This window comes from Pongo pygmaeus, chromosome 19 (assembly GCF_028885625.2).
Source record: "Pongo pygmaeus isolate AG05252 chromosome 19, NHGRI_mPonPyg2-v2.0_pri, whole genome shotgun sequence".
Lineage (NCBI taxonomy): Eukaryota > Metazoa > Chordata > Mammalia > Primates > Hominidae > Pongo > Pongo pygmaeus.
Genome location: NC_072392.2, coordinates 77,411,406 through 77,432,607, shown reverse-complemented (window position 1 = coordinate 77,432,607; position 21,202 = coordinate 77,411,406). Strand labels below are relative to the sequence as shown.

The window sequence follows — 21,202 nt, the reverse complement described above, 5'->3', positions numbered from 1 at the left end:
GGTGTGCCTCCATCCTGCCCCTGGCTTGCTCGGCCGCCTCAGCCTGGTTTTGAGCAAGTTCTTGAAGGCTGTTGGGTTGGGGGGCAGTTCATGTCTTGGGCCTGCCCTAGGCAGACCTAATATTTTAGACACAGAAGCTACCCACTCCCTGAGTGCTGGCCTGCCTGTCCGTACACGGCACACGCTAGTGCTGCCTGACCTTGGTCTCGGGCCAGGTACTGACTCCACTTCCTTCAGGCCTCAGGACGGGGCCCTTCCCCAGCCCCCCACATACAAGGCTGCCCTCAGTCCTCTGGTTTTTATTTGCTGGATCCCCCACAGAGCTCTCTTGCCCTGGGGGCTGAGGAAGGAGGGATTCCAGGGCATACATGGACAGATGGAGAGGCTAGAGACTGGGAGATGGGGGTGTGGAAGCTGGGCTACCAGCTCCTGAGGGGGCAGGGGAGATGAGTGAAGGAGCGCCAAGGTCACCAGAAGAATGGAGCAGGCTTCCCCAGGGGCTCCCTGTGGCTTGGGCACCCTTGCCTCCTGGCCCAGCCTGCTTTCCTCCACATCCCATGTTGCCAAGGCAGAAAGCTAAGGTGAGCAGAGGAGATCTTCCCCGAGAGAACCCTGGCTCGATGGGTGGCGTTCTCTGGAAGGGTAGCCTGGATTGGGGGACTCTTGTTGAAGAAAGGTGGCAGGTGTCCATGGCCCCTGGCAGGTGGGGCTGGCACTGCCTATGCTGTTCCTCAGCTGGGGCTCAGTGCTGGGCTGCCCTCGGGACTGTCGCTCACCAGGCACTCGTTGGATTTGAAGCTCGCCAGGGACTTGCAGCTGGGAATGGAGGCCAGGGAGCCGCAGAGGCCCAGCATGGAGGGCGTGGGGTCCTTCCCTGGGGAGAGAGGGTGGGTGAGGCCGGGCGACCAGTCTACATGTGTGGGAGTTGGTAGAGGGGTGGGCGGTGAAGGGGCAGCCCTCAAGTCACCCCCCAGGAGACCTTGATACATTCCACAGCATTTGCCATTTTCAGTTAAACTTTGGTTAAGCACCTGCCTGTGCCAGGCACGGTGCTGGGGACACTGTATTGTAATCGTCAGTTGATGTCTCTGTCTCCCCCTGAGGGTCATCCTCTCTCTTTGTCCATTTATTAAATACACAGTGAGCACTCGCTCTGTTCCAAGCACTGGGGATACAGAGAACGGACAAGACACGGTCCCTGCCCTCATGGAGCTCACAGTCTGGTGGGGGAGACAGACACACAGACAATCACAAACAGTGTGATGGGGCTACATGGCCACAGCCTGCCTTGTCTCAAAGAAGATCTAGGGTCATCCAATACAGTGTGGTTGCTTATAAAAAAGAAAAGATGGGATATCCAGGCATAGGGAGAACTAGGATGGGAAAAACCAAGGTGAAGCCAGGGATGAGGTCAACACAAAGTGCATGCGTTGAAGTCCTGGGCATTCGCTCGAAGGGAGCCACTAATTTGGCTCTGAGCTTCCTGGCAGCCAAAGAGAAGGGGGAAACAATGGTCAGGCAAGTAGTTCACAGTGTGCATGAGATAAGAGCAAATTAGTATGAGGAGTTCCCCGAGAGTTTGTGAGCCCCCTGAGGATGTCATGACACTAAAAAGCCACTGAGCCCTCAACATATGACAACACTGATGATTATCAACACCCCCATTTTACAAAGAATGGACTCATGGAGGTAAAGTGATTGACCAAGCTCACATGGTCAGAGGAGGCACAGCCAAATTTATGCTGGGTTCTGCATATGCTGGGTTCTGACACCTCAAAGTAAGCTCTCAATTGCTGTGCTAAACCCTCAAGAAAGGCTGAGAGAGGCCAGGCGCAGTGGCTCACGCCTGTAATCCCAGCACTTTGGGAGGCTGAGGCGGGTGAATCACTTGAGGTCAGGAGTTCGAGACCAGCCTGGCGAAACTCCATCTCTACTAAAAATACACAAATTAGCTGCGCGTCTCTACTAAAAATACACAAATTAGCCACACATGGTAGTGGGCACTTTTAATCCCAGCTACTCGGGAGGCTGAGGCAAAGGAATCCCTTGAACGCGGGAGGCGGAGGTTGCAACGAGCTGAGATTGCGTCACTGCACTCCAGCCTGGATGACAGAGTGAGACTCTGTCTCAAAAAAAAAAAAGAAAAGAAAAGAAAAAGACTGAGAGAATGAATGAGGGAATGGGCTAGGACCTGCCTTGAGGCCTCAGGGCCTTGCCTCAGCCCTTCGAGGAGGGGTATTGGGTGTTGGGTTGGGGGAGCTCACCGATGGGACCCCAGGGCTCCTCGTCCCGCGTGCCCTCTCCCAGGCGCTGGGAGTCCGAGCTCAGACTGGCTTCAGCTGACAGCGGCTCCGTGCTCATGAAGCTGTGTCTGCGGCAGAGTGAGAGCTGGTGCGCCGGTAGAGGAAGCCCTTCTTCCCCAGGACGACCCGCTCTCAGGCCCAAGCCGCACCTGGCTGGGGCTTACCTCCGGTAGAGCTTGGAGTTGCTGGCGCCCTCGGCCCCATTAAGCGTTCCCAGTGAGGGCCATTGGTTGACCAGCGGTGTAGTGAGCTCCTTGGAACCCTGGGCCAGAGGGGCGTGGTCACTGGGGATCAGACCTGTCCTGGGAGGGGGAGGAGGAGTCAGGCCTGGCTGGAAGTAGGAGAAGTGAGGAAGGCAGATTCAGCAAGGGGATGAGGGAGGGGTCAGAAATGAAATCTGAGCGGCAAAAATGGGGATACGGTGTTGGGGTCAGTGGGCCAGATCCCAGGAGGAAGTGGAGGTGGTACTGGGGTGGAGGGGTGACAGGGATTCGTGCACAAATATTGGGAGTTGGAGGGAATGGTGCAGTGTTGTAGGGGTCAGCTGGGGTGATGGGGGCGTCAGTGGAGAATAGTGTGGGAATCCCTGAAGGGTAAGATCGTCTTGGGGATCCTGCCGCAAGATCAGGGTGATGCAAAGGCTTAGAGAAGAAGTGTTACAGGGATCGGCAGGGGTGAGGTCGGGGGTCACGGCGGGTGATGACGGTCAGTGAGCCTGTGGTGCAGGTGAGTGAGGCGATGAATGCAATCGTGTTGAAGGTTGTAGAGCAACACCGCAGGTCCTTGTGAGTGACGTGGGGTCCCTGCAGTAAGGTTGGATGGCCACTCTAGCTGAAGGGTAACTGAGGGTGAAGGGGGGGCTCTGGCTGTTGGAGGTCACTGGATCTTATGCCGGGGGCAATGTTAGATAACATCATTGTGGGCATCTCGGGGTGGGGCTGGCTGGATCAGAGGGTTGATGCTGGAGAGGTGGGTGCTCGTGTCGGGTGATGTTAGAGTCGGTGGAAGTGAACATGGGGTTCACCCGGTGATGTGGTCGGGGCGGCCGGGGTCAGGGGTTAGGGCAGGCCGTGCGCTCACAGCTGCTCCTGCAGCTCCAGGATCACGCCTTCCAGCTCCCGTTTCTCGCGCTGGTTCTGCGCCGCCGCCTCCTCCAGCTGCAGCTGCAGCCGCCGGTTCTCCGCCTCCAGGTCCTTCAGCTGCGACTCGCGCAGACGCACCAGCTCCTCCAGGTAGCCCTGCGGGGCTCCCGCTCAGCCCGGGCGGCTGGGAGGACGTCCCGGCCGCGGCCCCCGTCCTCGCCCCGCCCCGGGATGCCCGGATCCCCCGCCCCGGCCCTCCCGCTCCCCAGGCCCGCCGGCGTCGCGCACCTTCTGCGCGTAGACGATGCGGAACTTCTGCTCCATCTTGTGCCACTTGCTATACCAGCTGTCCTCGTCGGTGACGAGCGGCAGGTACGGGTGCTCGGGCGAGTTGTCCTCGCTCGTGCTGCTCTCGGCGCTGTGCCGCTCCTCCTCGTCCGTCAGGTAGTCGTAGCTTGGGAGAGGGAGCAGTGGGCACGGCCGGTCCCGCCCCCCCCCCCCCCCCCCCCAGCGCGTCTGCCCTGGCCGCCGAGGGCGGTGGGACCAGGATATCCCCAGGATGTCCCGAGGCCCCGTCCCCCACCCCGCCGCAGTCATGGAGCCGCTCACCTCTGCGTGAACTTTAGGTAGGGCGTGTAATCGATGACCACGGGGGTCTTCCCATCCAGGACTTCCCCCTTTAGACAGAAGCTGAGGCAGAGGAGCCACAGGGTTGGAGGTGGGTGTGAGGGGTTGGGGTAGGACATTTACGGGGGAAACAGCCCCCTCCACCACTGCCGTCAGGCAGACCCCACCTGAAGTCGATGGCGCTCAGTCCGATCAGCATTCCCGTGAGGATGGTGGCTTCGTCCCGCAGCATGATGGCTCCAGAGTCATAGAACCGTCTGTGGGGAGGCAGAGGGCCTGACGGTGCAGCAGGCCCCTGGAGCCCCCCCAAGAGCTGCTATTGTTGGCTTACTGCCACCCCATCCTGAAGGAAGGCCAATTCTCCTTCCTGATCTGCACGCAGGCCTGGAGCCTCTCTCCCCCTTCAGCCTGGGGCTCGCACCTGTGGCCCCATCGTCTAGAATGGGTGTTCCCTGAGCCGACTCCTCCCTCTGAGCTACCCCTTCCTCATCAAGTACTGGGTTACCCAGATCCTTCATATCAGGAAGCAAGTCTTAATCATTAGTGCTTGGTATACAGTAGGAGCGCAAAAAACGTGTTGACTTGAACCTTGAAATGTGTAGACTGAGGAATCGAATTCAGTAAAAACATCAGGCTGGGTGTGGCCAATTGGGATGGGGAGGTATATGCCCCCCACCACACCCAGACAGCTTCAGATGCACCTGCCCACACAGGCACACTCCTCCTTGTAACCCCTTGCCCCAGGCACCCAACCTCCCTGTGAACCCACAGTGCAGGGGTTGAACTCCCCACATAAGGACTCTGTGTTGGTGAATAGCAAGTACAGAACTGCTTTCATTGTTTGGAGAGCCAGAAGGGCTGTGTTGTAGATCATGGAGCAAGCCAACACATGAGATGGTGTGTGGCTGAGGCTCATCTAGAGCTGTGCAAGGGTGGAGTGTGCTGGACGTTGATGGCGAATAATGGGCATTAGATGTGACTTGCAAGTGGTGGTGGTGGTGGTGGTCAAAGTTTGTCCTGGGGCCAGGAGCTGTGTGGCTCATGCCTGTAATCTCAGCACTTTGGGAGGCTGAGGCAGGAGGATCACCTGAGGTTGGGAGTTCGAGACCAGCCTGAACAACATGGAGAAACTAAAAATACAAAATTAGCCGGGCATGGTGGCATATGCCTGTAATCCCAGCTACTCAGGAGGCTGAGGCAGGAGAATCGCTTGAACCCGGGAGGCGGAGGTTGCAGTGAGCCAAGATCGCGCCACTGCACTCCAGCCTGGGCAACAAGAGCGAAACTCCTTCTCAAAAAAAAAAAAAAAGAGTTCGTCCTGGGACTGCAGGCCAGACTGGAAAAAGGAAATCAGCCATGCATGCTGGTGCTGGGACTTGTAGTCCAGGAACTGAAGGATGCTGCAGGAACTTAAGGATCAGCTGTGTTTGGGCAATGCAGGTGCACACTGAGACCTGTGGTCTGAGTTGCCTGGGAAGTCTGACCTGGTAGTCCGGGTGTCACGCAGAGCCGTGGTGATGTATTCTGACATGCGCTTCTCCATCAGTGCCACCCGGATCCATGCCCGGCCCTGGAAATCACGTTCACCTTTACTTGCTGCCCCAGAGGGACTCATGTGTCCAGCATCAGGTGTGGGCCCTTCTCCCCTGGGCTGTGGACAGGGGGCGAAAACCAAGAAACAGGCAGGCCCCCTGTGTCCAGAGCAGAGAACAGTTGCTTGCTTCAGGCCCCTCACCTTGGCCCGGGCTGTGCTGATGTTCTCCATGTTCTCGATGCTGCTCACACAGTTGTTGGGCACTTTGCTGCAGGCCAGCCGGATATAGTCCCAGAAGCCCCGCTGCCCATCTGAGCTGAACCAGCTCACTGGACCTGCTGGGGCACAGGCTGAGCCAGGGCAGGGAGGGGGCTCAGCAAGACCAGGGAGTTTGGAGAGGGTCCATGTAGTGAGGCACTCACATGCATAAGTATAAGCAGCCTCCTCCCACAAAGATCTGTGCACACACATGCACGTATGCAGCAGGCACCCCAGCATATCGCTTGCCCATGATGGGGATTGTAGACCAAAGACCTCTCCCTCTTCCCAGATCTGTACACAAGCTTCTGTGCATGGCCCAGAATGGGGGCCAGGGTCAATGAGGGGGTTCAGAGTCCATGGAGTATATCAGAAAGAGGTGGCTGGGAGCTAAAGGCTGGGAGTTGGGGAGGGACCACTGGGGGAGGGACGCTGGGCCCACCTTTGAAGCGGTGGCTGAGGATCTGCTCTAAAATGGCTGCAAAATTGACAAACTCCTCTGATGAGTCATCGATGGGCTCCGCTGTGTACTTCTCCAGCAGCGTTTTCACAGAGAACCTGGGTGGCGAGGTGGGGAGATGGGGCAGTGGGGTGTCAGGTGAGGAAACAGGTGATGGAGGGAGAGACAGGGAGCAACCAGCAGAGAAGAGGTCAGGAAGGGCGTAGATGTGGTGGGGGGCAGAGGGAGTGGGGAGACAGGCAAGACTACAGTGACCATAGAGGTACCGTGTCATGTGGAGTGAGAGGGTGGCAGATGGGGAGGAAGGGTGACAGGTGGGAGACTGATTGACAAAGTGGGTGACAGGAGAGGTGACAGCCAGAGAAAGGAAGCTTCGGGAGCAAGGGGTGAGAGGGACTGAAAAAACAGGAAGATGAGGCACAAGCCAGGGGCAGTCCCGGAGCCCCTTCCCCCTAGACCACCCTTCAGGGTCTGTGTGTGCGAGGCCTGGGTCAACTAGGTGTTAGAAGCCAGTGTGTGCCCCACCCTGAGCTGTCTTCTGTGATTGCTGGAACAACCTTCAGCCCCTTTTGGGGATGGGGTCACCTGTACCAGGGCATGTGAGTTGGCACTGTGCACATGGAGTGTGGGCATGCGCAGGTGGCCAGGTGGGCTCCCAGCATACAGATACCCCCTTCCCCCCTTTCCTTCCCGGCTTGGCCTCCCACACACCAGCTGCCCAGAATCAGGCAGTGCAGAGCTGGGCGGGGGTGGGGTGGGGAGGTGTGGGGTATGGGCCTGACACAGACACTGGGCAGGAGGGGGCATTGGCAGCAGATCCCTGGAAGGGGCTTGGGGGCCTCGCTTCTTTGGGAGGAAGGGACCAAGGGAAGCCTGTGGGGCTGAGGGACTGAAGCCATGCAGTGCCTCCTCTCCAATCCTGTCTAAGCCTCAGGCTCCCTCTGCAGTCACTACCCCTGCAATCTCCCCCTGCCATCCCTGCAGTGGAGTGGGGCAGGGATGAGGACACAGTTCCTAACATCCCATGATTTCCCTGCTGTGGGTGGCAGAGCAGGGGCGGGGTGTCCAGGGAAATGGGAGCTGCTTGGAAATGTCCTTTTCTTCTTATATTTATCAAGCCCTATAATGTGGCAAGCACAGTACTTTGCATGCATTCCCTTACCCATGCTCAGCCCTGAAAGGTAGGTCCTCTTATTATCACTCTCATCCCCATTTTACAGATAAAGAAATTGACGGTCCCAGAGGTTGACTGATCTGTTCAGAGTCACATGGCTTATGAGTAGTCAAGCAGGTATGTCTGATTCTGATTCTGAAGCTTCTGCTCTTTCTGCTACATCTGTGGCCTCCTGGCAGCTGTTGTGATGACCAAGGCCTGGAGCAGCCCCTGCTCTACCGCCCTTTGTCCTCTACTCTGCAAGTCTCCAGCCTTGGAGCACTGACCTCTGCGGCTCTCAGGCCAATTGCACAGCTGAGCCCTCGTCCCCCTTCCTTTTGAACTTGGAGCTGATCTGGCCTGAGATCAGAGCCAGGTCAGTCTTGGGGTTGCACTAGAGGGAGGCAGCCTGCTGGATTCAAATCCTGTTTCCCTGTGACACTCATGTGGCCTTGGGCCCCTCTGTGAGTCCCCTCTTGTCAAATGCAAATGGGAACAATGGTACCTGCCTCATTACATTTTGGTTGAGAGCCCAGGCAGGGTTGGGAGAAGGTAGATGCCTAGGGCTGCCGGGGGAGGGATGGTCAGGAGCAGGGTCGTGGCTGGGAAGACTGGCCCTGCTGAGAGCCAGCCTGTGTTTGGGGCGTTATTCCAGCTTCACTATGTGCACCCTCCTGCCAGCTTGATTTCTACTGGTCATCTGGGTCAGACCATGATGGAGCCTGGACTGGGTTCAGCGTGGCAGCCATATGGTATCTGTCCTCAGGGGTGCCGCAGAGGTGGTCATTGCCCCCAGGAGCCCTGTGGTGTGCTCCCTGATAGGAGATGCAGTGGCTGCTGCAGGTTACCATGGAGACAGGGAGGCCAGGGCCCAGGGGAGCCCACGGCCTGCTAAAGGGAGCTGTTCTGGGAGCTGGAGGCAAACCATGTGACAGTGATGAGGCAGCAGGGGCCTGGGGATTACTGAGCATTTGTCACATCCCTGACCCCCCAAAACTCTATCCTTCCCTCCCAGCTCTAAGCCACCTTCAGCCCTTCAATTTCTCATTCTCTGGCCTATGTCAAGGGGAGTTCCCTCATTCCCCCCATGTACTCAAGAGGCTCAGTTACCTTGGCAGGCAAGAGAAAAAAGAGGAACCTAGCAGGTAGAGAGCAGAGAGGGACAGGAAGAGCGTCATTAGGACAGGGCTCTTTCTGTGTGCCAGACACTGAGCTAGGCTCCTACATGGATGGTGCCATTTTCATTCTCTGGTGTGGCTGTGACATCTAAAATGGGGATGATGGGGCACCCAAGGCCCAGAGTGGTTAAGAGATCTCCCCAAGGTTGCGCAGCTAAAGCTGATGGAGTAAGAGCTTGAACCTAGGACCCTCTGGCCCCAAGGACAGAAATCTTTGTTTTACAACACACTGGCAGGGGTTGGGGGAAATGAGGGTAAAGGCAGTGCGCTGCACTGTGGACTGGGCCATTGCTACACTCTCTCCTTCCTTAACATTCCAGGCATTTCTGCAGAGGTCTGATGTGCACAGCACTGTGCTGGGCACTAGTGCTGGGAGACAGATGCAGTGTGGTTGAGTGTGTGCCCAGGAACCTGGAAGGAGCTATGGGAGCCAGGAGCCAGGGCATCAGGTGGGCACTAGTGGGCCTCAGGGCATGAGGTGGGCTTCAGCAGAGCTGAGGCCTATGTGGCAGGCAGGTGGGGCTGGTGAGGGAAGAGTGAGCCCTGCCCCCAGGAGCACCCTGCTCTGGCATGATAGGCATGGGGGCCAGGGCAGGTTGCAGCTGACAGGGGATCCCAGCACCAGAGGAGAGTGCAGGTGTGGGCTGCAGCGGGAGTGGCTGAGCAGCTGGCCATGCCCTGGTTTTGGGACAGGGCAGGGCAGGGAGGGTGAGTCACTGCAGGTTGAAGTGGACAGGATCACTTCCTGGGCCGTGCAATCACGGAGAATCTTCCCAACCATGCAACCGTTCCACCCTCAGAGACCAGTGGCCCTGCCCTCGTGATCTTCTCCCCTTGAACCTGGAACCCAGGCTCTTGGTCCTTCCCACTTCTTGGGTGGTGCCCCTCACCCTTCCCTGGAGGGATTCATGGGCTCTGCCTCCATGCCCAATTGACCCTGCCTATCCCTGCTCCAGAATCTGAGCATTGGAGAACCCCACCCCAGAGAGGTCAGTTTGACATGGGTGCCAATGAGGGTATGCTTGGAGGGCATTCATCCCCCCACGGGGTCCCCTCTGTCCATCCCGCCCCATTCCCAGCAAGGGAGCCAGCCATCCCCACCCTCTTCCCCCTCACACAATGTCACTTCCTGGTTCTCACAGGAAGCTACAGTACCAATTAAACACCCCTCACCCCCCAGGCCCAGGCCCAGGCCCGGGCATAGGCTTGGCTTGGCCTAGAAGGGTAGGGACCAGACTGCAGGCTCCCTCTGGGTTCTGGGCCTGGGAGGGACAGTGGACGCATTATTCTCGACCCTTTGCTCCCCTCCCTTTTCTCCGCGGCAGCGCTCAGTCCGGGTTTCCGCAGTCCACCCCAACCCCTCTCCCTGACCACCCCAGACCCCGCCCGCTAGCGGTGCCCACCTGCACACGGTGATCAGGTTCTTACGCTCCACAGCCACATTGCGAGAGGACGCTTTCTTGGAGGACAGCCCCAGAGCCATGGTGGTCTGGACAAAGCTCGTTTCCATCCAGATGTGCGGCCACTGCTGCCGCCGCCCGCTGCCCCCCACCCCTCCCGGAGCCCCAAACCCGTCGCTGAATCACGGCTGGGCCCTCTGTCCGCCAGGGCCCCTCAACCCTTTCATGGCCATCCCCCTGCCTTTGCGCCCGGTGCCCGGCCCCCTCGCTCCCTCCCCCGGCGGCGGCGATGCCAGAGCAAAACAAGGCCGGGGAGGGAGCTCTCCGAGGTGCTGAGCCGGGGCCCCGTCACCCCCTCCTCCAGCCGCCCGCCCCCCTCGGCCAGTGACGTCAGGGCCCTCGGGCCCCGCCCCCCAGCAGGCCGAGGACCAATCCGCAGAGGGTGCAGGGTCTAGGGGGAGGGGCAGAGCCCGGGCCCCACGGAGGGCGGAGGGGGTCCCCGGGAGAAGCAGAGATTGGAAGGAGGAGCAGGGGGCCTGCCCTCCACCCCTACACTCTGGGCCCTAGACTCCTCGCTCCTCCTCGCCTCGCCTCGAGTCTCTGGCTTCGACCTCTCTACTCCCTTGTTTCTGACCTGTGCTCCGTGGTGTCTCTGATCTCCCCCTGCCGCCGGGGGAAAGGAGGTCTTCACCTCCGGGTCCCCGTCCCCTCCCCGCCCCCTACCCGTTCAGCCTCGGCTTTCTCGGCGAGGCAGGGGCTGCCTGCGGGGAGCGCAGGTGGCTCCCGGCTGCTAACCCAGGAGGCCAAGGAGCAGCCCTAGAGACTGTGCATCTGCGTGTCTGTGCCTGGGCTGCACCCGCCTGCACCAGCCGGGCCGAGCCAACCTCTCCTGGGGTGGAGGATGGGAATCCAGACGAAGCCTAAGGGCCCAGCGCCTGGAACCACTTAGGACAGAGAGTGGGGAGCAGACTGGCAACGAAGGGCCCTGGGCTCTGCGGAGGTTCCCAGCAGCAGAGCAGGCGCCTACAGTGGTGCCAAGGCAACCGGAGGGGGTGGCGGCCCACCCCCTCGCACCACCCCAGAGCCAGCTGGCCTAAGGTTAACCCCTTGGCTGCCGGCATTGCCGCGTCGTGCCATCAACCCTCTCTGAATGGGGTCATTGATCTCGGGCAAGGCCAGGAGTGTCCTGTAAAACTGGTTGCAGCTTCTCCCCGGGGGTGGGGGGAAATGTAGGCATAGTCTGGTTTCCCACCGCCCTTGGCCTTTTATTCCTCTCTCACGTCCCTGCTCCCACCTGCTCCGTTCCTCTATTCAACCTGTTCCAGGATTTTCGGGGCGGGGTGGGGGGAGGGTTCCCCTTCACCTGCTGGCATCCGCAACTCCCACATAAAGCCTTTCTGTGTTTATTAAAGGGCCTCTACCCAATTTCTCCATCTGCCCTTAGGAACATCCCTCCCAGGACTCACACCTATTCTCTAACTCTGCCTACCTGCTCAATTCACCTGATACTCTGCCAGTGGATTGCTGATGTTTCTACATTGATTCAGATTTGCACTCACATCTGAAAATAATCAGCAGGCAGGGACCCTCTGTCACCACAAGTGGAGGAGGAGGAGATGAAAGAGCCTTGTCTGACACCCTGGAGACTGGTGAGAGATCCTGACTCCTAGCATGGGATCTCACGTTTACACAGCCTCAGCCTCAATTCTCGGCTTCTGGGACCTCAACGTTGGTCTTTTTATTTTTTACTTTTTTTTTCAATTATTTTTTGTGTGTCATCCTTGCACAGTGGCCGTGCTAATCTTCTCTGTATCTTTCCAATTTTTTAGCATATTAACACATTCCAATTGTAGTATAACCTTGGTCTTTTCAGTCCCTCCTCCATCATCTTGCTCTTGCCTCATGTATAGAAGTCCCTCTTACCATTCTCCTGCCTCCAGATTGCCAGGGGCAGTCATGATGGGTTTTGTTTGCTCTTTCTCCAAATAAGGGCACATGATGTTCTTTTGGAGTTTATTTTGTTGTTGTTGTTGTTGTTGTTGTTGTTGAGACAGAGTCTCGCTCTGTCGTCCAGGCCAGAGTGCAGTGGCACGATCTTGGATCACTACAACCTCTGCCTCTCGGGTTCAAGTGATTCTCCTGCCTCAGCCTCCCAAGTAGCTGGGATTACAGGCATGCACCACCACGCCCGGTTAATTTTTGTATTTTTAGTAAAGACAGGGTTTCACAGGTGATCCACCTACCTTGGCCTCCCAAAGTGCTGGGATTACAGGCGTGAGCCACCACGCCCGGACTATCTTAACCATTCTTAAGTGTACAATGGAGTAGTACTAAGTACATTCATAGTTTTGTGCAGTCATCACCACCATCCAACTTCTTAACTCTTCATCTTGAAAAACTGAAATTATCCATTAAACAATAATTCCCCATTCCCCACTCCCCTCACCGCTGGCAACTACTATTCTACTTTCTGGTTCTATGATTTTGACTACTCTAAGTACTTCATATAAGTGGAATCATATAGTGCTTATTTTTTATGTGACTGGCTTATTTCGCTTAGCATAAAGTCCTTAAAGTTCATCTATGTTGCCAGCCGCAGTGGCTCACGCCTGTAATCCCAGCACTTTGGGAGGCTGAGGTGAACGGATCACCTGAGGTCAGGAGTTCAAGACCAGCCTGGCCAAAGTGGTGAAACCCCGTCTCTACTAACAATACAAAAATTCGCCAGGCATGGTGGCACACGCTTGTAATCCCAGCTACTCGGGAGGCTGAGGCGGGAGAATCGCTTGAACCCAGAAGGCGGAGGTTGCCGTGAGTTGAGATTGGGCCATTGCACTGAAGCGTGGGCAAGAGTGAAACTCTGTCTCAAAAAAAAAAAAAAAAGAAAGAAAGAAAGAAAAGAAAAAAGCTCATCCGTATTGTAATACATTGCAGAATTTCTCTCCTTTTAAAGGCAGACTAATATTCTTTTGTAGGAATATGCAACATTTTGCTTATTGCTATGGCTTGAATGTGTCCCCCAAAGTTCATGTGTTGGAAACTTTTTTTTTCTTTTCTTTTTTTTGGGACAAAGTCTTGCTCTGTTGCCCAGGCTGGAGTGCAGTGGCATGATCTCGGCTCACTGCAGCCTCTGCCTCCCAGGTTGAAGTGATTCTTGTGCCTCAGCATCACGAGTAGCTGGGATTAGAGGCGCACACCACCATGCATGGCTAGATTTTGTATTTTTAGTAGAGATGGAGTTTTGCTATGTTGGCCAGGCTGGTCTTGAACTCCTGGCCTCAAGCAGTCCACCTGCCTTGGCCTCCCAAAATGCTGTGATTACAGGCATAAGTCTTCATGCCCAGCCTTCTTTCTTAGTTTTTGAGACAAGATCTCACTCTGTTGCCCAGGCTAGAGAGCAGTGGCGCAATCATAGCTCGCTGCAGCTTCAACCTCCTAGGCTCAAGTGATCCTCCCACCTCAGCCTCCTAAGCAGCTGGAACTACAGGCACTTGCTACCATGTCTGGCTAATTTTTATTTTTATTAGTTTATTATTTATTAATTTATTTTGTAGAGATGAAGTCTCACTGTGTTGCCCAGGCTGGCCTTGAACCCCTGGGCACAAGCAATCCTTCCTCCTCAGCCTCCCAAAGTGTTGGGATTACAGATATGAGCTACCACACGTGGCCATGTATAAGAAACTTAGTCCCCAGTTCACTGGTGTTGAAAGGTGGGAAACTTCAAGAAATGATTAGATCACAAGACCTCTGCCCTCATGAATGGGTTAATGCTGTTGTTTTGATAGTGGGTTCCTGGTAAGAGGATGAGGATCAGGCCCCTTTCTCTCTCCCTCATGCTCTCTTGCCCTTCTGCCTACCACCATCAGATGATGCAGGAAGATGGCCCTTGCCAGATGTGGGCCCCTCCATCTTGGACTTCCCAGCTAGCCTCCAGAACTGTAAGAGACAAATCTCTGTTCTTTATAAATTACCCAGTCTCACATATTCTGTTAGAGCAGCACAAAGCAACTAAGACACTTATCCATTCATCCATCCATGGACACTTGTATTGTTTACACATGTTACCAATTGTGAGTAATGCTGCTATGCACATGGGTATACAAATATCTCTTTGAGACCTTGTTTTTAATTCTTTGGGGTATATACCCAGAAGTGGAATTGCTGGATTACATGGCAATTCTGTTTTTAATTTTTTGAGAAGCTGCCATCCTGTTTTCCATATGGCTCCACCCTTTTACATTCCTGCCAACAGTGCACAAGGGTCCAATTTCTCCTTTTTTTTTTTTTTTTTTTGAGACGGAGTCTTGCTGTCTCCCAGGCTGGAGTGCAGTGGCGCGATCTCGGCTCACTGCAAGCTCAGCCTCCCGGGTTCACACCGTTCTCCTGCCTCAGCCTCCTGAGTAGCTGGGACTAGAGGCACCCGCCACCACGCCTGGCTATTTTCTTTTATTTTTAGTAGAGACAGGGTTTCACTGTGTTAGCCAGGACGGTCTCGATCTCCTGACCTCGTGATCTGCCTGGTTCAGCCTCCCAAAGTGCTGGGATTACAGGCGTGAGCCACCGCACCCGGCCACAAGGGTCCAGTTTCTCTACATCCTTGCCAACATTTGTTATTTCCTGTTTGCTTGTTTGATGGTAACCATCCCAACAAGTGTGAACAAGTGTGAGGTGGTATCTCGTTGTAGTTTTTTTTTTCTTTTTTTTTTTTTCAGGGAAACTACCCAGACTGTGTCCTCTCCCTCTTACTCTCCTAAAGGAAGACAAGGAAGACAATGACAAATGGCGTTTGCAGCAAAGCAACACCAACAGCCAACTTGATGCTCAAGGGAGAACGCTGTGCCTCTTCCTCATGGTTTCCAGTGCTCTACACATTCAGAGAAACTTTTCTGGTAATAAACTATAGAAACAATGAGACTGTGCCCATGGGCGAGACCCCATCTCTACAAAAAATACAAAAATTAGCCAGGTGTAGTGGTGTGCACCTGGATTCCCCAGCTACTTGGAAGGCTGAGATGGGAAGATCACTTGAGCCCCGGAGGTTGAGACTGCAGTGCGCCATGATCACGCCACTGTACTTCAGCCTCAGTGACAAAGCAAAAGCCTGTTTCAAAAAAAAAAAAAAAGACAGAGAGAAATTAGCTGGGGATGGTGGTTCACACCTGTAATCCCCGCACTTTGGAAGGCCGAGGCAGGTGGATCCCTTGAGATCAGGAGTTTGAGACCAGCCTGGCCAAAATGGTGAAACCCCGTCTCTACTAAAAATACAAAAATGAGCAAGGCATGGTGGTGGATGCCTATAATCCCAGCTACTCAGAAGGCTGAGATGGGAGAATCACTTGAATCCCAGGAGACAGAGGTTGCAGTGAGCCGAGATCGCGCCACTGCACTCCAGTTTGGGCAACAGAATGAGGCTCCATCTCAAGAAACAGAAAAAGGGAAATGATCCCTGAAAGTATACTCTTTCGTTGTAGTTTTTCTTTGCATTTTGCTAATGATTAGTGATGTTGAGCACCTTTTCATGTGCTTATTGGCTGTTTGTTTTTTGTTTGTTTGTTTGTTTTTTGTTTTTTGGAGCAATACCTATTCAAGTCCTTTGTTCATTTTTGGGTTGCTTGGTTTTTGTTGTTGGTGTTGAGTTTTAGGAGCTGCCTCTATATCCTGGATATCAATTCCTTATCAGATATATAACTTGCAAATATTTTCTCCCATTCTGCCAATTACCTTTTGAATTTGTTGATATTGTTTTTTTGATGAACAAACTTCTTAAGTTTTCATCAAGGCTAATTTGTCTATTTTGTTGTTATTGTTGCCCCCGTCTTTGGTGTCAGATCCAAAAAAATTTTTGCCAAATCCAATGTTGGGAAGCATTTGCCATATGTTTTCTTCTAAGAGTTTTAAAAGTTTAGGTCTTACATTTAGGTCTTTGATCCATTTTGAGTTAATTTTTGTATATAGTGTTAGGTAAGCGTCCAACTTTATTCTCTTACATGTGGATATCCGGTTTTCCCAGCACTATTTGTTTAAAAAACAAAAATCAAACAAACAAAAACCTGTCCTTTCCCCATTAAATAGTCTTGGCATTCTCGTCAAAAATCAGGCTGGAGTGCAGTGGCATGATCTTGGCTCACTGCAACCTCCACCTTCCAGATTCAAGCGATTCTCCTGCCTCAGCCTCCCAAGTAGCTGAGATTCAGGTGTGCACCACCACACCCAGCTAACTTTTTTATTTTTAATAGAGATGGGGTTTCACCATGTTGGCCAGGCTGGTCTCGAACTCCTGACCTCAGGTGATCCACCTGCCTCAGCCTCCCAATGTGCTGGGATTACAGGCGTGAGCCACCGCACCTGGCCTGATCAAGTTTAAGACTACATTGCACCACAGCACTGCCGCGTAGACAACAGAGCAAGACCCTATGTCAAAAAAAAAAAAATCATTTGATCATAGGCCAGGTGTGATGGTACGTACTTGTAATCCCAGCTACTCAGGAGGGTGAGGTGGGAAGATCACTTGAGCCCAGGAATTCGAGTCCATCCTGGGTAACATAGCAAGACTGTATCTCTAAAAAAAATGATAAATAAAAAATATAAGAAATCACTTGCAGACCAGGCCCAGTGGTTCACACCTGTAATCCAGCACTTTGAGAGGCCTAAGGGGGCGGATTGCTTGAACTCAGGAGTTCGAGACCAGCCTGGGCAACGTGGTGAAACCCCATCTGTACCCAAAATACAAAAAATTAGGCAGGCGTGGTGGCTTACACCTGTGGTCCCAGCTACTTAGGAGGCTGAGGTGGGAGGATTGCTTGAGTCCAGGAGGCAGAGATTGCAGTGAGCTGAAATTGTATCACTTCACTCCAGCCTGGGTGACAGAGTGAGACTCCGTCTCAAAAAGAAAGAAATCACTTGCTCATGTGTGTAAGAGTTTACATCAGGGCCGCTGTTCTATTTCATTGGTCTATATGTCTGTCTCTGTGCCAATACCACTCTATTTTGATGAATGTAGCTTTGCAGTGAGTTTTAAAAGTATAAGTCCTCCAGCTTTGTTCCTTGTTCATATTTCAACTTTTGTGATAATCATTTCCTTCTTTTTCTTTATATTTTTATCACCCATGTGTGCACTGCCTATGAGCAGAACCTAACAGGACAGTAATGGAGGCTAGGGAACTGGTTTGCAGAGTCCCACCCCACTTCCAACATCAGAGAACAGAGAAAACAAGAATGAATTTGAAGCTGAAAGTCAATAAGTAAATAACCGGCATTATCTACCCCTTTTTGCTACACAGCAGTTACACATCTGTCCATCATATTTGAATAATAACAGCTTCATCCCTTTGCCTAATAGATGCAACTGTCCTTTGCTCAAATGAAGGTGCTCTGGGGCCCTCCCCCAAAAGCAGAGATGCAAACTCTCTACAGCAATGGGATCCCTCTCCGTGTGATGTGAATTCTCCTAGTTCAGCCACATGTCCTCTAGAGTATTCTGCAACCTAAATTGTGAAGGTCATCGCCAACAACAATCCTCATAAAAACTAATAAGAGAAAAGAAGGAGAGGAAAGTTAACCAATATTTAGAGAGTATGTATAACAAAACAAGCAAAAGAAAACATACCCATGGCTTCTACAATCCTTGCTTCTATATCTGGTCAGAAGCTGATATTTATAACTTTCCTCTTCCATTTCTTGTTCCATTTTTGCTTTGCTGTGAGCCAGTCCCTCTATTCATTGGTTTGTTTGTTTTTGACCAGGTCAAGTGACCAAACCTTTATTCTTATTTATTTATTTATTTATTTATTTATTTATTTATTTATACCAAAAGAGTATCAATTTCTCAACAAACATTTATTTATTTATTTATTTTGGCGACAGAGTCTCCCTTTGTTGCTCAGGCTGGAGTACAGTTGTACAATCACAGCTCACTGCAGTTTCAACTTCCCAAGCTCAAGCAATCCTTCCCACTTCAGCCTCCCAAGTAGCTGGGACTACAGGCATCCACCACTATGCCTGGCTAATTTATTTTTATTTTTGTAGAAATGGGGGTCTCTCTATGTTGCCCAGGCTGGTCTTGAACTCTTAGACTCAAGCCATTTGCCCATCTTAGCCTCCCAAAGTGCTGGGATTACAGACGTGAGCCACCACACCCCGACCCAAACCTTCATTCTTTTTTTTTTTTTTTTTAGACTGAGTCTTGCTCTGTTGCCCAGGCTGGAGTGCAGTGGCATCATCTCGGCTCACTGCAACCTGCACCTTCTACAATCCTTGCTTCTATATCTGGTCAGAAGCTGATATTATAACTTTCCTCTTCCATTACCTTTGAAGGGTTCAAGGGATTCTCGTGCCTCAGCCTCCGGAGTAGCTGGGAATACAGCTGCCCACCAACCACCATACCTGGCTAATTTTTGTATTTTTTTTAGTAGAGACAGGGTTTCACCATTTTGGCCAGACTGGTCTTGAACTCCTGACCTCAAGTGATCCACCCACCTTGCCTCCCAAAGTGCTGGGATTACAGGCATGAGCCACCATGCCTGGCCCCAAATCTGTATTCTTTATTGTTATTATTGTTATTATTATTATTATTATTTTATTTTTTTGAGACGGAGTCTCACTCTGTCACCCAGGCTGGAGTGCAGTGGCGCAGTCTCGGCTCAATGCAACCTCCGCCTCCCGGGTTCAAGCAATTCTCCTGCCTCATCCTCCCGAGTAGCTGGGATTACAGGCACCCACCACCACGCCCAGCTAATTTTTGTATTTTTAGTAGAGAGAAGGTTGCACCATATTGGCCAGGCTGGTCTCTTGGCCAGGCTGGTCTCTTGGCCAGGCTGGTCTCAAACCCCCGACCTCGTGATCCGCCCATCTTGGCTTCCCAAAGTGCTGGGATTACAGGCATGAGCCACCATGCCCAGCCCCCAAACCTTTATTCTTAAAATAAAGGTTTCAAGAATAAACCTTTATTCTTGAAATTAGCATTCTACAAACTGGAATCCTCAGAACTGTATTGCTCTTTTTTTTTAACTTTTACTATTAGACACGGAAGTAGGACATGGCACACCAAGGAGTCCCCTGGGTTCCAGACATAGTCCTCCCTGCCTTTCTTTTGGAGTTAGAACCCAGATTACCCTTGGCATTTGGGATCAGTCATCCCAGAAAGTAACCCCTTTTTTGCCCTGAGCTCAGGTGACAGCCTTAACTTCCAGGTAGTGGAAACATTGCGGTATCTCCTCGTGAAAGGATTCCTCCCTTAGTGTGGCAGATGCTGTCATTGCCCTCCCATGTTCCTGAAGCTCTTGGGTTCACTGGATGAACTTCCAGCTGCCAGAACCTGCAGCTCTTTACCTAAGGACTCTCTCTGGCCATTGGAGCCTGCTGAGCAGGCTGAAAGTTCTGGGTAATTATACTCCCAGCCACAGCAACCTTCAACCAATCACTGATGGGAATCGGTGCGTAAATAGCCAGCTTCCTCATCCCTCAGGTCCTGCAGCTCACATTATGACTGGCTCCCTGAATTCCCTCTTAGGATTAACCTCCGGTTGTCCAGGTGTTTTGTTTGTTTGTTTGTTTGTTTTGTTGTTGTTGTTCTTGTTGTGTTTGTTTTTGAGACAGAGTCTCGCTCTTGTTGCCCAGGCTGGAGTGCAATGGTGCAATCTTGGCTCACTGCAACCTCCGCCTCCTGGGTTCAAGCAATTCCCCTGCCTCAGCCTCCCAAGTAGCTGGGATTATAGCCATGTGCCACCACGCCTGGCTAATTTTGTATTTTTAGTAGAAACGGGGTTTCTCCATGTTGGTTAGGCTGGTCTCGAACTCCCGACCTCAGGTGATCCACCCGCCTTGGCCTCCCAAAGTGCTAGGATTACAGGTGTGAGCCACCGCGCCCGGCCGGTTGTCCACGTTTTTAACTTGCTTGATAACACACCCTTTATGAGCCTCCTTTCTTTCCAATGTCAGTCTCCCACTGGCTTGCTCGGTATTCCTAGCATCGCTTTTCAAATAAATACTTGTGTTTCTCAAATAAACACTTTCCTTTGAATCCTTGACTCAGGTTCTACTTCTGGAGGGAACACAAACCAACACATTTGATATCCAAAGTTGTCCTAGGAAGTAGACCCCCAGGATAAGATTCTGGTTTTGGATCACTCATCATCCAGATGGCCCAAAGATTCCATTGCTGAGGTAAGTGGGGTGCTAATACCCACTGGAGAACTGGACTGATTGTCAGACTGTCACCCTGGTGAAATGGGATGCAGACAGGGATGCACTGCCTATGCAATAGCTCTAGTATTTGAGGTGTAAGAGGAAAATGGTAATTATAAGGACTGTGGAGACTGGGCTCAGTGGTTCATGCCTGTAATCCCAGCGCTTTGGGAGGCCAAGGCAGGTGGATGACTTGAGGTCAGGTGTTCGTGACCAGCCTGGCCAACATGGCAAACCACTAAAAATACAAAAATTAGCTGGGTGTGGTGGCAGGCACCTGTAATCTCAGCTACTAGGGAAGCTGAGGCACGAGAATCGCTTGAAGCCACAAGGCAGAGGCTGCAGTGAGCTGAGATCGCGCCACTGCACTCCTGCCTGGATGACAGAGTCTCACTCTGTCATCAAAAAAGAAAAAAAAAGGAGTTGTTTGGTTGCTGTTAATGCCATCAAAGGGTTAAAAGAATAAAAGACAGACTCACATCAGCCAGCTATCAATTTATGATACAGTTAAAAGCTAGAAGAAGCCGGGCTCACACCTGTAATCCCAGCACTTTGGGAGGATCACTTGAGCCCAGGAGTTCGAGACAAGCCCCGGCAACATAGGAATACCCTGTCTCCACAAAAAATAAATTAGCCGGGTATGGTGGTGAGCACCTGTGTTCCCAGCTATTCAGAAGGCTGAGGTGGGAGGATCACTTGAGCCCAGGAGGTTGAGGCTGCAGTGAGCCATGATTGTGCCATTGCATTCCAGCCTGGGCGACAGAGTAAGACACTATCTTAAAACAAAACAAAACAAAAACCAGAAGACCTCTACGGCAGCATGTAAGGAAACCCTCACCTCCTGTGCAGGGCATACTGTGATGAAAATCAGTCCTGTAATCTGATTGCAAGAGTAGCAGGGTTTTATATTTAAAGCCCCAGCAGGTCAGGGCCGTGGGAGGGAAGGAGTGGGATCCTGAGGCCTGGTATGGGAACATCTGTTCTAAAACCCCCTTATTATGCTGAGTTATTTGGGCTGGCAGAAT

At 52.7% G+C, this 21,202-nt stretch overlaps 1 protein-coding gene and 2 non-coding genes across 9 annotated transcripts; all 3 read right to left on the bottom strand.

Annotated features, from left to right (window-relative positions):
* Nucleotides 1-284: 284 nt before the first annotated feature.
* RUNDC3A (RUN domain containing 3A) lies at nucleotides 285-10,375 on the bottom strand. 7 transcript variants are annotated; one of them, XM_054458590.2, is made up of 12 exons: nucleotides 9,999-10,375; nucleotides 6,247-6,362; nucleotides 5,748-5,896; nucleotides 5,497-5,582; nucleotides 4,180-4,269; nucleotides 3,995-4,075; nucleotides 3,674-3,839; nucleotides 3,384-3,541; nucleotides 2,468-2,605; nucleotides 2,265-2,371; nucleotides 777-874; nucleotides 285-647 (listed from the first exon to the last, which is right to left on the bottom strand). In XM_054458590.2, the coding sequence occupies exons 1-12, from the start codon at nucleotides 10,103-10,105 to the stop codon at nucleotides 468-470; spliced, it is 1,476 nt and encodes a 491-aa protein (XP_054314565.1). In that variant the 5' UTR covers nucleotides 10,106-10,375; the 3' UTR covers nucleotides 285-467. The 7 variants fall into 7 exon arrangements, with proteins under 7 accessions (XP_054314565.1, XP_054314567.1, XP_054314566.1 ...); XM_054458592.2 differs by having other exon boundaries at nucleotides 5,748-5,884; XM_054458591.2 differs by having other exon boundaries at nucleotides 5,748-5,881; nucleotides 9,999-10,374.
* Nucleotides 10,376-11,741: 1,366 nt separating this feature from the next.
* Nucleotides 11,742-11,843, bottom strand: LOC129018458 (U6 spliceosomal RNA). Its single transcript, XR_008495286.1, has one exon. It is a non-coding gene; the product is annotated as a U6 spliceosomal RNA (small nuclear RNA).
* Nucleotides 11,844-14,711: 2,868 nt separating this feature from the next.
* On the bottom strand, nucleotides 14,712-14,917 carry LOC129018583 (small nucleolar RNA U3). Its single transcript, XR_008495389.1, has one exon. It is a non-coding gene; the product is annotated as a small nucleolar RNA U3 (small nucleolar RNA).
* Between the last annotated feature and the right edge of the window lie 6,285 nt (nucleotides 14,918-21,202).